This window comes from Tachysurus fulvidraco, chromosome 3 (genome assembly GCF_022655615.1).
Source record: "Tachysurus fulvidraco isolate hzauxx_2018 chromosome 3, HZAU_PFXX_2.0, whole genome shotgun sequence".
Lineage (NCBI taxonomy): Eukaryota > Metazoa > Chordata > Actinopteri > Siluriformes > Bagridae > Tachysurus > Tachysurus fulvidraco.
The window spans coordinates 31,503,388-31,518,387 of record NC_062520.1 but is presented as its reverse complement, the minus strand read 5'-3'; the positions used below and the strand labels follow the sequence as shown (position 1 = coordinate 31,518,387).

The 15,000-nt window shown below is 45.2% G+C and overlaps 2 protein-coding genes across 3 annotated transcripts in view; both read right to left on the bottom strand.

Annotated features, from left to right (window-relative positions):
* The window catches only part of nlrc3 (NLR family, CARD domain containing 3), a 13,713-nt gene extending 5,677 nt beyond the window's left edge, over positions 1–8,036 (bottom strand). The window contains exons 1-9 of the mRNA XM_027161016.2: positions 7,636–8,036; positions 4,583–4,762; positions 4,205–4,465; positions 2,340–4,122; positions 1,649–1,735; positions 1,482–1,565; positions 1,103–1,186; positions 595–678; positions 392–475 (exon numbers count right to left, since the gene is read on the bottom strand). Coding sequence (XP_027016817.2) covers positions 392–475; positions 595–678; positions 1,103–1,186; positions 1,482–1,565; positions 1,649–1,735; positions 2,340–4,122; positions 4,205–4,465; positions 4,583–4,700 — 2,585 coding nt within the window. The 5' untranslated portion in view covers positions 4,701–4,762; positions 7,636–8,036. The remainder of the gene's footprint in view (positions 1–391; positions 476–594; positions 679–1,102; positions 1,187–1,481; positions 1,566–1,648; positions 1,736–2,339; positions 4,123–4,204; positions 4,466–4,582; positions 4,763–7,635) is intronic.
* A 3,546-nt stretch (positions 8,037–11,582) lies between these two features.
* The window catches only part of si:ch211-183d21.1, a 5,971-nt gene continuing 2,553 nt past the window's right edge, over positions 11,583–15,000 (bottom strand). For both annotated transcript variants that reach the window (XM_047811784.1, XM_027160991.2), the window contains exons 5-13: positions 14,611–14,858; positions 14,232–14,534; positions 13,740–13,986; positions 13,156–13,327; positions 12,911–13,056; positions 12,735–12,809; positions 12,347–12,496; positions 11,877–11,970; positions 11,583–11,775 (exon numbers count right to left, since the gene is read on the bottom strand). In XM_047811784.1, coding sequence (XP_047667740.1) covers positions 11,715–11,775; positions 11,877–11,970; positions 12,347–12,496; positions 12,735–12,809; positions 12,911–13,056; positions 13,156–13,327; positions 13,740–13,986; positions 14,232–14,534; positions 14,611–14,858 — 1,496 coding nt within the window. In that variant the 3' untranslated portion in view covers positions 11,583–11,714. The remainder of the gene's footprint in view (positions 11,776–11,876; positions 11,971–12,346; positions 12,497–12,734; positions 12,810–12,910; positions 13,057–13,155; positions 13,328–13,739; positions 13,987–14,231; positions 14,535–14,610; positions 14,859–15,000) is intronic.

The window sequence follows — 15,000 nt, the reverse complement described above, 5'->3', positions numbered from 1 at the left end:
CCCTGGAGTTGTGAGGCGAACGTGCTAACCGCTAAGCCACCGTGACCCACTTCCTTCATTTAGCATAACAAAATGTTCTTGCTTAACAGGTGACATTTGTTTTTTTTTAGCATCAAGAAACAAACTGAAAAAAAAAGAGAAGTGACTGTAACTTAAAAACTAAAACTATAACAGGAACTAACTTGTAATTCAAAAGAAACCTTGCAAACTTGTGGTTTAAGAGGAATGAAACACTTCTGTCACACTGTTCGGTCAGTGGAGATGCTAACTTCATGACCTTCTCTGTGTGATATCGCATCATGTCGCGATCACGTCGCAGCATTTCCGCAAGTGTTTTATTCCTTATCTCGGTCAAGTTTACAGTAAAGTCTCACAAAAGCACATGTCATACTTGAGGTCTTGTAAAATCTGATTCTTCTTCAGTGCTTCTGCGATCCTCTTCACCCCTTCTGGACCTATGCCGTTCTTCTGAACACTGAAACACACACGGTTATGACAAATACATGATGACATAAAAATTAATAATAATAATAATAATAAAAATCCAATAAGGGAACATTAAAAACGTTAACATTTATAATTACAAACACTTACTTTAGTGTGGCGAGTTTTCTGTTTGACTGCAAAACCTCGGCCAGTGCGTGAGCGCCCTCGTCCTTCATCTGGTTACTTTGAAGACTGCACATCAGAAGTGGGAGAAAAGTCGAGTCTTTTTTAATATTTGTCAAGCAAGTCTTAAATCTCAAATTTGCGACTTAAGTCTGACTCGAGTCAAGTCGAGTCCCCCATCTCTGAGTCATTTAACTCAAATCCGAGTCCAGTCTCAAGTCATGAATGTCAAGTCAAAGTCAAGTCGAGTCTTTTTTTAATATTTGTCAAGCAAGTCTCAAATTTGTGACTTAAGTCTGACTCGAGTCAAGTCATATGACTCGAGTCCCCTTATCTCTGCTGCACACATACACACACTATTTAAACTATTTATACTTCATATAACAAATGTAACAATGTTTAGATTTGTATTATATATATATATATGTGTGTGTGTGTGTGTGTGTGTGTGTGTGTGTGTGTGTGTGTGTGTGTGTGTTTCATTGGAACTCACTTGACTGACACAATAACCTGGTTCATCTTCAGCGCCTCAGCCAACGTCTTCGCCCCTTTGGTGCCAATATTGTTGCCATGGAGACTGTTAATCAACAAAGATTTTATTTATTTATTTTCTCCTTTATATCACATCCAAGTCGCACAGAATTATATTTATATTATATTTCAATTCGCACTTAAATTTTTGTCGCTGTCCCTATGAGATGTTTGGAATCATTTACCTCAAATTGTTACGTGCTGCATATTTATATACACTCACACACACACTCACACTCACTCACACACACACACACACACACACACACACACACACACACACACACACACACACACACACACACACACACACACACACACACACAATTGCGAACACTTACTCCAATACAGTGAGGGTCCGATTGACCAGAAGAGCTCGACTCAGCGGCTTGATCCCTTTACTGCTAATCGAGCTATCTGCCATACTAGAGAGAAAGCAAGACAGAGACGTTGATATATAACGATAGATGATACAGACATCTGTACATATCGCATACACACGTTATACCTTAACGATTGAATATGACAGTCTTTGGCACTTAGCAAACTTCCCAGGAGCTCCATGGCATCGTCCGTCAACCTATTATTTTCCATCCTGAAAAACGCACACGAATGCACACACATGCAAAAGATTACATTCACTCAAGACCAAAGAAACCGGTAACGGTAAGTACTCCGACGCTAGTCCGTCTCGTTGCTAATCTGTGTGCCTCGAATGGCAATAAAATCTACTTAAAAATGTGAGAAAACTGTTTCATGTATTTAACCTTGTTGTGACCTTGACCCTTAAACTTGTTTGGCCATTTGTTGCCTTGTTGTAAACTTCAACCTCTTTCTTTTTCTCCTAGCGATCCACAACCCCCTCGTTTACCCTGCAAGACACTATACACTGACATCATCAAATTAAGCCTAAAGTGCAAAACGTATAATATCTATTGAAAATATTGTTCTATATATATATATATATTTATATATATTTATATTTATTTATTTATTTATTTATTTATTTATTTATTTCAAATGACTATGGTCATATTTCAGCAGTGAGTATGATGAAGTTTTGTGAAAACACACAACCGGCTCATAGTGTTTCATGGTTAGCAGGATAGGGTAAGTGTGAAAAATTAAATCTGCATGTGAAAACCGCTACTGACGACGAGCGTAGGTATGAATTCACGTGGTTGATGTATCTGTGTTACCTCAACTTGCTGCAGTACAGGAGCTGTGGGAGAAGTTTCTTGAGAGAGGACGAGTCCAGGCAGTTTGAGAGGTGAGTCTCGTTGGCACACGACTCTGACGTCTGCAGCAGATAAGCCAGTACCGCACAAACCCCGCCCTTAAGCTTCCCTCGTAGTCTGCCGCTAGTCAGATCCTCCTCCACAGAGCGTATCCACTCGCCCTGCTGTAACTCTGCCAGGCAAGCTACACTAGCTACACTACGCATGCTAACCGGCTCGTCTCCCGATCCGGTCACCGTATTCTGAAGCAGAGTCATTGCCATTGTGCGCTGGGTCACCTGCTCTTCCCGGCTTATTCCCAAAGCCCCTCCCAACAAGGCTCCGGCCGCTGAGGACAAAAGGCCGGAGAGGAAGCGCATGAAGAGGTCAAGTTTGCCATTGGATGAGGTGCTGGTTTTCTGCAGTGCGGCACGGTAGTGGTTTTGGAAGCCGATCCTCGGCCATGAAACGCTGCTCTCGGAGAACAGGTCAAACATCCCACGCCGTGATGACACATAGTAGAAGAGCGCGCCAAGGAACTCCTGTATAGAAGTGTGTACAAACTGCCATGATACTGAGTCAGAAGACCAGCTCTGCTCACGTTGAAGGATCCGGTGTCCCAGAGATCCTGGTTGTGGTGGGATGTCGACACCATAAGTCCGTAATTCAGTCTCGGTAAACGTGTGGCGTTGACGCAGCAGACTGTAAAATGCCAACCGTCCAAGAGTGCTTAGCGGCTTCCGGATGCTTCCACCTGATGGATCTGTGGAAGAGAGATGTGGCCAACAGTAGAGGGTGTATACCTCCGTCAGTGTCCGTGGTAGATGTATATTTTCCAAATCCGTCCTTACAAGGTAGCACAAGGTGGTTGTGACAATTCGACAGATGCAAGGCACCGAACAAAGAATGCACAAGGGTTTCTGGGATCTCAGGTGAGCCCATGCTTGGCAAGACTTGTCCTCGGATGTTTGAGTTTGACAATCCGACTGAGTGGACTGCTGGAATCTTGTGTAAAAGTTCTCTGGCAAGGGCGCATTTTTGATATAATTCTCAATCTGATCGTGCAAAAAAGCTGGTACTTCCGTCACACGATCCACTAATCCTGCTGGTACTTTTGCCCCGACTCCAGGCCTCGACAAAAGCCACAGCGATGCACCTGGTAAGAGGTTGCCCCTGATGATGTTTGTAATGAGATCAGATACCGGAAGCTCTCGACGTGGATCCGAGGCAGCCGGGGCCTCTGAGAAGTCCAGTGGGAAACGGAATTCTTCCAACCCATCGAAGATCAACAGCACTTTACAGGCACAATTGTTCAAAATCATGTCGACGTTATCGTATGGAACGATCAACCGAAGCAACTTCTCGAGTGACATCCGGTCCTGACTGCTCAATTCCCAACAAACAATAGGAATTGCCAAGCTAAACTCTGGGAATACCTTCCCCGAACACCACTGATGGACGAATTTGCGGACCAATCGAGTTTTCCCACTGCCGGCCACGCCTACCGTCAGTGTGACACGAGGGGCCGTGCTTACCCTCGTCAGCGCTGCAAAAAGTTTATCCAGTCCCAATGGACGACTGTGCAAAGGTCCCACCCCTCTGTTGACGGACACTTGAATGAGATCGTGCTCTCTTTGTTGCAGGTCAGACACTCCATCGACCAATAACAGGTCAGGAGTTTGATTAGACGCTTTGTGGGATGGAATCTCATCGTCGTTTCTGACTTGCTGTTGGAGTTTGTCTTTATGTTGCTGAACAACAGAGTCTAAGAATAAAAAGCAGAAAATAAACAGAGACAAATAAACAAATTCATTCTGAATGTGGAAGGTGATCGTACACACACTCACCGTGCAGAGTTATGAGGTTGTACTCGTCCGGATGCGAGTTCTTCAGGTATTCCTGGAGGCCGTTGCCCTGCGTATCACCTCTGAACAGCAGCTCAACCAACGCGTGGACTTTATCCTCCGTAGATCCCGCTTCCTTGATAATCCCTGCCCCCTCTGCGCTAAGCTCGTCCGACTTCCTCATGTGGTTGACTATGTCCATCAGTAACGGACCGGTGATGAAACGCTGCAACGACTTTTTATTCTTACGCAACCAACCGGCATCTGATCGAAACAAAGTTACGGTTACAGTCCGTGATATTACAGTACGTCATCCCTGTTAATAATGCCACAGGAACCCGTGTGTATCTGTGTAAGTGTTTAACGTGGTTTTTTTTTTACCCTCCATTTTCTTGCGATTTCCTGATTTTGGAGTGGATTTAAGAACCATGTAGCAGTCGTCCTGCCAAGGAATTTGAGAGGTCCTCTCCATCCCAGTGTATTTACCGTAGGTGTTCATGTGATTATTTGTTCATTAGATGCTACACGGCAATTTTGCCGTCACCCCTTCGATCCATATCTCTGTTACAAAGAAAGGGTTAAAAATGTAATTTAATTTAATAAACAGGGGGGCACGGTGTCTTAGTGATCAGCACGTTCGCCTCACACCTCCAGGGTTAGGGGTTCGATTCCCGCCTCCGCCTTGTGTGTGTGGAGTTTGCATGTTCTCCCCGTGCCTCGGGGGTTTCCTCCGGGTACTCCGGTTTCCTCCCAAAGACATGCATGGTAGGTTGATTGGCATCTCTGGAAAATTGTCCGTAGTGTGCGAGTGTGTGAGTGAATGAGAGTGTGTGTGTGCCCTGTGATGGGTTGGCACTCCGTCCAGGGTGTATCCTGCCTCGATGCCCGATGACGCCTGAGATAGGCACAGGCTCCCCGTGACCCGAGAAGTTCGGATACGCGGTAGGAAAATGAATGAATGAATGAATTTAATAATAATACAAGCTACATTCATGGCTCATGTTGCCTCTTTTGCTAACTACAAATAACAAACAATAGCAGTTAAGGTTTAGGTTTTCTGTGAGGAGATTTTAATATTTTTATTTGAGCAGTTAGTTGTTGATTATTTTCGTATTACAGAACACTCGTGTGTGTGTGTGTGTGTGTGACAAGTTTTACTTTATGTAGAAAACTTCTACATAAAGAGACTCACCTCTCAAAAAATTTCTGTGCACTCCCTGCCTGTGGTTTATAACGTACTTTGTGCATCTATAGACTTTTGCTACTCCAGGCAGATAGAGTTCGCATGCAAAGCATTGCAACATGAGGGATGTGCTTTAAGGTTTAAGACCGAGACAGACGCTACCTCAGAAACCTCACAAGCCACATGCATCAGCAAATACACCGTTACCAAGGATACACCTCCACACATGCACAGCAAGACAACTAACTATTAATATATAGCCATTAGCAAGTGATGCTTTATACATGACCTTATTTCTGCTGTATGACCAAAGACCTCAGTATTTGTCAGATAAAAATAAAACAAAAAAAACTTTCGATCACAACCGAAAGTACAGACCGCCGCCTTAAGTGTTTTATAATTGTGCTTGATTACAACACTAATCTAATTTTAGTTGATACAGTAATAGAACCACCCGGGGTCTAGACACCTGCGAAGAAGATTCAATAGAATTTAATTTAGTAGAATTCTTAGTTCGGTTTTAAACAATAAATCAATGCAGTAATATATAAATAAATATATATAAAAATAAAAAGAATCCAACGATTAGGAACAGAGACACTTCAGTTTTTTTTTATGTTGCAGTAATATTTGACTTTGCTTCGTATAATCAATGCTTTTTATTTAACGTTAATATTTTAGGTCAAATTGTTAATATTTTGCTTTAGTTTACATGACTAGATTATTGATTTACTACCCAAACTTTCTTTTCTCACTGGATAAACCCACAGACTTAATCGATTCAATTTTTTCCGAATCATACGCAAGATCGGTACGTATTGTTTAAAATAAATAAATAAATAAATAAATAAATAAATAAATAAATAAATGAATAAATAAATAAATAAATCAACGTTTAAATTCAATTCGAATTGAATCCTTCTACACATGGTGTAGAAGGATAATCCAAAAGGTTTTGGAACCGTAGTATGTTAGAAATCTAGGAAAATATATTTGTACAATTCTAATCGATTCAAGAAAAAAGACTTTAACGGATGAAATTCCGACTCGCCGCGATACGAGCGTGTCGGACGGGTACGTGGTCGGATTTTCGTTCAAACCGTCGGTATGTTTTTAAAATAAATGCGACAGCAAATTGAAAGTGTGATTTTTAAAAAAAAAAACAAAAAAACACTCGCGTTATAACTTAACGACTTTTGGAACTTGATATAAAAGGCATAAAAGTTAAGGCGAGATAATTGAAGGTGCTGGATCGAGTGCTGTTTTTATAAGCCATGGGTAATTATACAGAAGTTACCTTATTAGGATTATTAGGGAAGTCGTGGTCTAATGGTTAGAGAGTCTGACTCATGACCCGAAGGTTGTAGGTTCGAGTCTCGGGCCGGCGATACCACGACTGAGGTGCCCTTGAGCAAGGCACCGAACCCCCCATAAATGGCTGCCCACTGCTCCGGGTGTGTGTTCACGGTGTGTGTGTTCACTGCTGTGTGTGTGTGTGTTTACGGTGTGTGTGTGTTCACTGCTGTGTGTGTGCGCACTTTGGATGGGTCAAATGCAGAGAACATATTCTGAGTCTGGGTCACTGTACTTAGCCGTATGTCACGTCACATATATATTCTCTCATCGTGTTTGAGATTAATTGGGTTTCACCTGTAAGTATTCTAGTAAAGTATTGGGTCGTGACAATACAACAACCTGGAGCATCCTGAAAAAGTTAGAATCCACCGGTGAACTAACAACAATAAACACACCGATTGGTGACAAACAATTCGAGACCAATGGAAGTAAAAACATCACCATCATCAACCGACACACGGTGTAGGAGTGACGGTAGAAGAAGAAGAAGAAGAAGAAGAAGACATCAAGAAGCAGAAACATCAAAGAAGAAGACATCAAGAAGCAGAAACCTAAAGGTCATGCCACATGATGCAAAGCAGTCAGGTTCTGGAGATAAAATGAACCTCGAGCAAAGTGCTGGAAAGACCTTTACGTCCTAAAAGGAGAAATCAGCCAAAACAAACCACTGAAATAAGAAGCTGCGGGGGGGGGGGGGGGGGGGGGGGGGGGGGGGGCGTTTGGGGAGCATTCAGGAGTTTAATGATATCATCGGGTCGCCAGATTGATGAGAAATGATCCAAAACATAAAATAAAAATAAAAATGAACCCCAAAGTATCCTCCTACCTACACACACACACACACACACACACACACACACACACACGATTTAAAGACGACGGTCGAACCTCTTACCTTGTGTAGATGTGTGTATTCCTTCTACCTGCTGCTCTCATTTTTCTTTTGTTTTATTGCCCTTACAGCATTTCGGAGCGCGCACTCGTTCTGCCTCTCTCGTTTTTTTCTTCCTGTCACACCTCACTCTCTTCCTGTGTCACTGATAGCAAATTTGTCAAAGGCGGCAGCATCTTTGTGTCTCACACACACACACACGCGCACACGCAGACACACACGCGTGCACACACAGGCTTCCACTTTTTTTTTTACACTTCTTTTCACTGTCTTGTCCAGCATCACTGTCCAGTGTGTATGACCCCACACACACACACACACACACACTCACACACACACAGTTAACACTTAGTTTACATGTGCTTACAGCTCAGAAAAAGCCACAAGCTGCACACAGAGGTTTGAATAAACTAGCCAAGCTTGACAGACAAAGTGAAACAGAAGTGCATGGCTGTATGTCACGCAGCAGGAAGTGCTTCTGAGAGAACAGGAAAACAGTGAGGGTCAGACAGGCAGAATGAGACATGACATAAGCATGTGAGCAAGACTGAAAAAGGGTTATAACACATTGTATACTAATCAGCACGAAGCGTTGGCAATTTATTAGGAACACCTGGGGGAAAATCTAATAATACGTTCATGTGGAAGCAGCCTGATGCAGGACAGAAGCTGTATTCACCCCATCACCTCGTCACCCCATCACCTCATCACCCCACCACCTCCTCACCATCACCCCATCACCTCATCACCCCACCACCTCCTCACCCTCACCCCATCACCTCATCGAACATCAGAACGAAGGGAAGGAAAACGTCTCAGGGATCTCAGAAATTGCTTATGTCCTGAGATTCACACACAGACAGACACACACACTGCTTTCTCCTGCACACACACACACACACACACACACACACACACACACACACACACACACACACAGCTTTCTCCTGCACACACACACACACACAGCGCTTTCTCCTGCACACACACACACACACAGCTTTCTCCTGCACACACACACACACACACACACACACACACACACACACACACACACACACACACTGCTTTCTCCTGCACACACACAGGCCCACACACACACAGACACACACACTGCTTTCTCCTGCGCACACACACAGAGGCCCACACAGACACACACTGTTTCCTCCTGCGCACACACACAGAGGCCCACACAGACACACACATTGCTTTCTCCTGTGCGCACACACAGACACACAGACTGCTTTCTCCTGCACGCACACACAGAGGCCCACACAGACACACACATTGCTTTCTCCTGTGCGCACACACAGACACACACACACTGCTTTCTCCTGTGCGCACACACAGACACACAGACACACACACACTGCTTTCTCCTGTGCGCACACACAGACACACACACTGCTTTCTCCTGTGCACACACACAGACACACACACACTGCTTTCTCCTGTGAGCACACACAGACACACACACACACTGCTTTCTCCTGCACGCACACACACACTGTTTTCTCCTGGGCGCACACACAGACACACACACACTGCTTTCTCCTGTACGCACACACAGACACACACACTGCTTTCTCCTGTACGCACACACAGACACACACACTGCTTTCTCCTGTGCGCACACACAGACACACACACTGCTTTCTCCTGTACGCACACACAGACACACACACTGCTTTCTCCTGTGCGCACACACAGACACACACACTGCTTTCTCCTGTGCGCACACACAGACACACACACTGCTTTCTCCTGTGCGCACACACAGACACACACACTGCTTTCTCCTGTGCGCACACACAGACACACACACTGCTTTCTCCTGTGCGCACACACAGACACACACACTGCTTTCTCCTGTGCGCACACACAGACACACACACTGCTTTCTCCTGTCCACACACACAGACACACACACACTGCTTTCTCCTGGGCGCACACACAGACACACACACACTCTCCAAGTTCTGAAGGTGTAAACGTTCCAGTTCTTGGCTTACAGCAGAGGAACCTGATGTGATCTCCTGCTCCTGAAGCTCATCCACGTCATTCTGTGCTTTTCTCCTTAACACGTTTGTGAGTATTTGAGTTACAGTCCATACAGAGCTACATTTCACTTTAATCCCATGTATTTATCTCTATCTGATGCGTGACAGGAGTCCGAGAAACCGACCAGAAGAAAGACGACAGCTTCTGACTTTTACAATTTACGCCTGAAAATATCATCCAGGAAAAAGAATCAGCAATGAAGTCGAAGCTCATTCAGATATTTCTAACAATGTCTAAGAGGATCGTAGTGTTTTCAGAAATTCCCCTAACGTCGTGTGCAGATGTTATTCGTACCAAGGACAATAATGAACAGTGTGTTTTTCAGGGACTTGTTTATTCAAAACACAATTCTGTAGTGGCTTTCCAAAAAAAACCCGACAAGCAGTTACAGGAGAATCATCGCTAACAGGAACACGATGTTAAAGTAAGCGATCGTTCGGACGATACGTTTAACATGGTGTAAAATCCACAGAACTTTACATGGACGCTCTGAACACATGGGGCTAAAATATAAAGGGAAACTTTTCTTTTTTTTCACAGACGGAACTGCAGGAATATTCAAGGCCTATTAAAAATGTAAACGAACAGTAAAAAAAACATAAAAAGTTATGATGTCATTTTTTTTATATAAAACAGAGTAACTTTGTGTAGTTTCAGTAAAAAATAAACCACTCAGTATTGACACATCATAAAAATAGACTTCCTCTAAAATGTGCTCACACACACACACACACACACACACACACACACACACACACACACACACACACACACACACACACACACACACCCACGCACGCACACCCACGCACGCACACACACGCACCCAAACCCACACACTCACGCACACACACACTCTCACCGACACAAACACACTCTCACGCACACACACACTCACACACTCACGCACACACAGACACTCACGCACACACACACACGCACACACACTCTCACGCACAAACACACACACACACGCACACACGTACACACACTCTCACGCACACACACACACTCTCACGCACACACACACACACTCTCACGCACACACACACACACTCTCACGCACACACACACACTCTCACGCACACACACACACTCTCACGAACACACACACACTCACGCACACACACACTCTCACGCACACACACACACACTCTCACGCACACACACTCTCACGCACACACACACACACTCTCACGCACACACACACACACTCTCACGCACACACACACACACTCTCACGCACACACACACACACACTCTCACGCACACACACACACACACTCTCACGCACACACACACACACTCTCACGCACACACACACACACACTCTCACGCACACACACACACACACTCTCACACACACACTCTCACGCACACACACACACTCTCACGCACACACACACACTCTCACGCACACACACACACTCTCACGCACACACACACACTCTCACGCACACACACACACACTCTCACGCACACACACACACTCTCACGCACACACACACACTCTCACGCACACACACACACTCTCACGCACACACACACACTCTCACGCACACACACACACACTCTCACGCACACACACACTCTCACGCACACACACACTCTCACGCACACACACACTCTCACGCACACACACACTCTCACGCACACACACACTCTCACGCACACACACACTCTCACGCACACACACACTCTCACGCACACACACACTCACGCACACACACACTCTCACGCACACACACACTCTCACGCACACACACACTCTCACGCACACACACACACTCTCACGCACACACACACACTCTCACGCACACACACACACTCTCACGCACACACACTCTCACGCACACACACACACACACTCTCACGCACACACACACACTCTCACGCACACACACACTCTCACGCACACACACACTCTCACGCACACACACACTCTCACGCACACACACACTCTCACGCACACACACACACTCTCACGCACACACACACAAACACACACACATTCACACGCACTAGAGATCCATAGGTGAGTCATGTTCATTCAGTTCCATTGAATAGTAGTCTTGAGGCCGTCTGTGGAAACACACACACACACACACACACACACACACACACACACGTCATTGTTAAGAACACATGAAACCAAACCTGCCTTAATCTTTCTGAACGCTTACTTTTTCTTGTACAGATAGAAGAAGATGGCTCCTCCTAGAGCACACAGCAGCACCACTGTTAACACCAGTCCCACCTGTAGCCCCAGCGAGGACTCTGATTGGATGATCAAAACTGTCAATCACTCAGCTGTAATAACCGCACTCCTAATACATGCCAAATAACTTCTATCAAAAACGCACATTTATGAAACCTTTGTTTTATTAAATGCAATTGACTAAAGATTAGACACTTCAGTAATGTATAATAATCCAGGTGGGGCATGTTACAGGGGTGTGTGTTACGGGGGGTTAACAGGGGTGTGTGTTACGGGGGGTTAACAGGGGTGTGTGTTACGGGGGGTTCACAGGGGGCTGTGTTACGGGGGGTGTTACAGGGGGGTGTGATGCTGTTCCATGTTAAGTTGATGACTTTTTTATATTTATTAGAAAACAACACTAACAGAAACAAATGGCCGTCCTGGTGTGTGTACCTTTGTTGTAAAGCCGTTCCTGGATTACACCGCAGGAGTGCGTCTGGGTTTTCTGCACTGCCTGAGCCACAAGCTCCCTCTGGTGGTTGGACAGTGCAAATACAGGACCTTCTGCATACAGGTGCTCGGATATGCAAGTTAAATTCACACCTAATACACACACACACACACAAACACAGACGCACACACGCATACACATGCACACATAAACACACACACACAAAAACACCCACACAAACACACACACACCCACACAAACACACACACACCCACACAAACACACACACCCACACAAGAATTAACATAAGAAAAGCTTTTGAAAAAATGTATTTGATGTTAGGATGTACATTACTCTACCTGTGTGTGTGTGTGTGTGTGTGTGTGTTACCTGCAAGGTGAACACCAGAGATTCCACACTGACAGGAACGCTCCAGGAGCTCTGCAAACCCCTCCGCTGTACATGCTGAACAAGAACAAAGCACAAACACTCCCGAGCTCAAAACAAACACTTGTTATACAGACGACAACAAACGGCTAGAAAAAAAATAGACTTTCTATTCGTACTAATGTGAGAATCAGACTCTTGCAGGCACAGGTCCATGTGGACAGAGTGGGTGGAGTTCGGGCAGAGGTTTGGGAGGCGGGGCGTTGGGTAGGAGGCGGTCCAGGCAGCAGATCGGTTCATCGCACAGCGTGAGACGGAATCGAAACTAAACAACACGAGCGTAAGGAGACGCGAGTATAATAACCGGCATACATCAAATAAATCCATCAGATGTATAAATGAAATCACACAACAAAACACACACCTGGCTACCGGGTGCACGACATGATGGGTTACCGTGCGGAGAAAAGGACGCAGGCTCGATTTGTTAGAGAGCAAGAACATGTCCTGAACCTTCGATTCAGTGCTACAAACGCTCGGCAAGCCGTAACACAACCAGACCGCACCGAGAGACGAGAGGGCAGGTAAACGCTGATCTGTGGGAAAGAAGAAGACACACAAATATTACTGTTAAAATATTACTCATTTAAGGCACTTTATATACACACACACACACGTGTATTTGATAGGTCTCTCCTCATTCAAGAAAACAAGAGTCTGAGCCTGTAAACCTAAAAATAACTGGCCGGGAACGTTGCCATGACCACCGGAGCCAAGATTTTTCATAATTTCAACCTGGCCTTTCTTGGGTGGGTGGAGGTTCACATGGAAGACTGAAAACAATTACACAACACCGAGGGAAAAAAAAAACAGCGAATGCTTCTCCAAACCATCAGAAGTCAGAAACCAAACAAAAAATAGATGCAGGAAAAAAAAAAAAAGCAAACTGTTTTGAAATAATAAAACACTTCTGTACTTCTGTTCACCCACACAAACACTCACACTTACCAGCACTGGAAGAGTTGGCCAGGAGGAAGAATCCATCGTTTCCGAGCTCTCCTTCTAGAGGAACGACGTGTCTGGTCGTAGAGTCGAGCTCGTACAGCACCAGGACCGTGCCATGCAGAGGAGCCGACGACGGACCGGTAAGTTCCACAAAGACGTTGGGTCCTGAGACTCCGCCCACCTCGTTAATGACCAGGTCTTTAGGGGGGCGGGGGCAATCGTTCTCTTTCATCGGAGTGGGAGACGAGACCTGACAGAACAGAGTGCATCCGTTAGCAGGCTTTGATATAGCAACGTGGCTAAGGGAGCTAACGAGGAAAACAACAGCAAAAAAAATTACTACGCAAATAATTGTTTGACATTAAACTTACAAATAAATCGATTTCTTGCCTCTTTTTAATTGTCCACATTAAAAACAGGACACACAGAAGCCCATGTTTTTAAACAGTACCGGAGCTGTAAAATTAATAGTGACAAGACAGGAAGTGCTCTCACCCTGAAAGAGTTCAGGTCGACGCGGTTTAGTCCGCATCGGCTGAGACTCTCGTCTCCGTCGAGTGACGTGGTGTCTTCCAGCAGGGGGAGTTGTCCTGGAGTCAGAGCTTTGATGAGATCTGCCCAGTCTCGGTCTGAACTACGCGATCGGTACACCAAGCCATCTAGGAGCCCATTCTTGGGAATGATGGTGTTCTCGTTGGAGGGGGGGGATGTCGAACGGTATATCGCTATGGCATCTGGCCCGTTTTGGATAGTATTTGGTGGTAGAGCGATCTGCGGTTTGAGCTTATCACTGCCAATCTACAGAAGTAAGAAAGTACGGATGATATCACAGAGACGTGATCCAACGCGAGACGTCACAACTCAAGCAACTCACCAAGAAGTAGCCGTGATCGTCCGTGTAGTGTCCGTGGAGTTCGATTTCACGGTATGTTTTTCCATTGTTGCCGTTGATCAGCAGGACCCAGATGCCAGTGAGTGAAGTCCGGCGGCCGGACGGATGCCAGAGTTCCACAAACTCCTCATCTTCCGCAGAACCTGGCGTGTCCGCGTTCACCTCGCTGATCAGGAAGTCGCCATCGTTGTCTGACCAGGGATCGAGAGGTTCGTCGGTCACTTTGACGACTGCAAATATATATATAAAAAAAATATATATATATTTTAACTATCATCATACTGGTCTCAACTCCGTCTTGGTGGTTTCCATGGTTTCTTTGGTCTGACCAATCAGAATCAAGAATTCAACAGCACTGTACATAAAGACAAG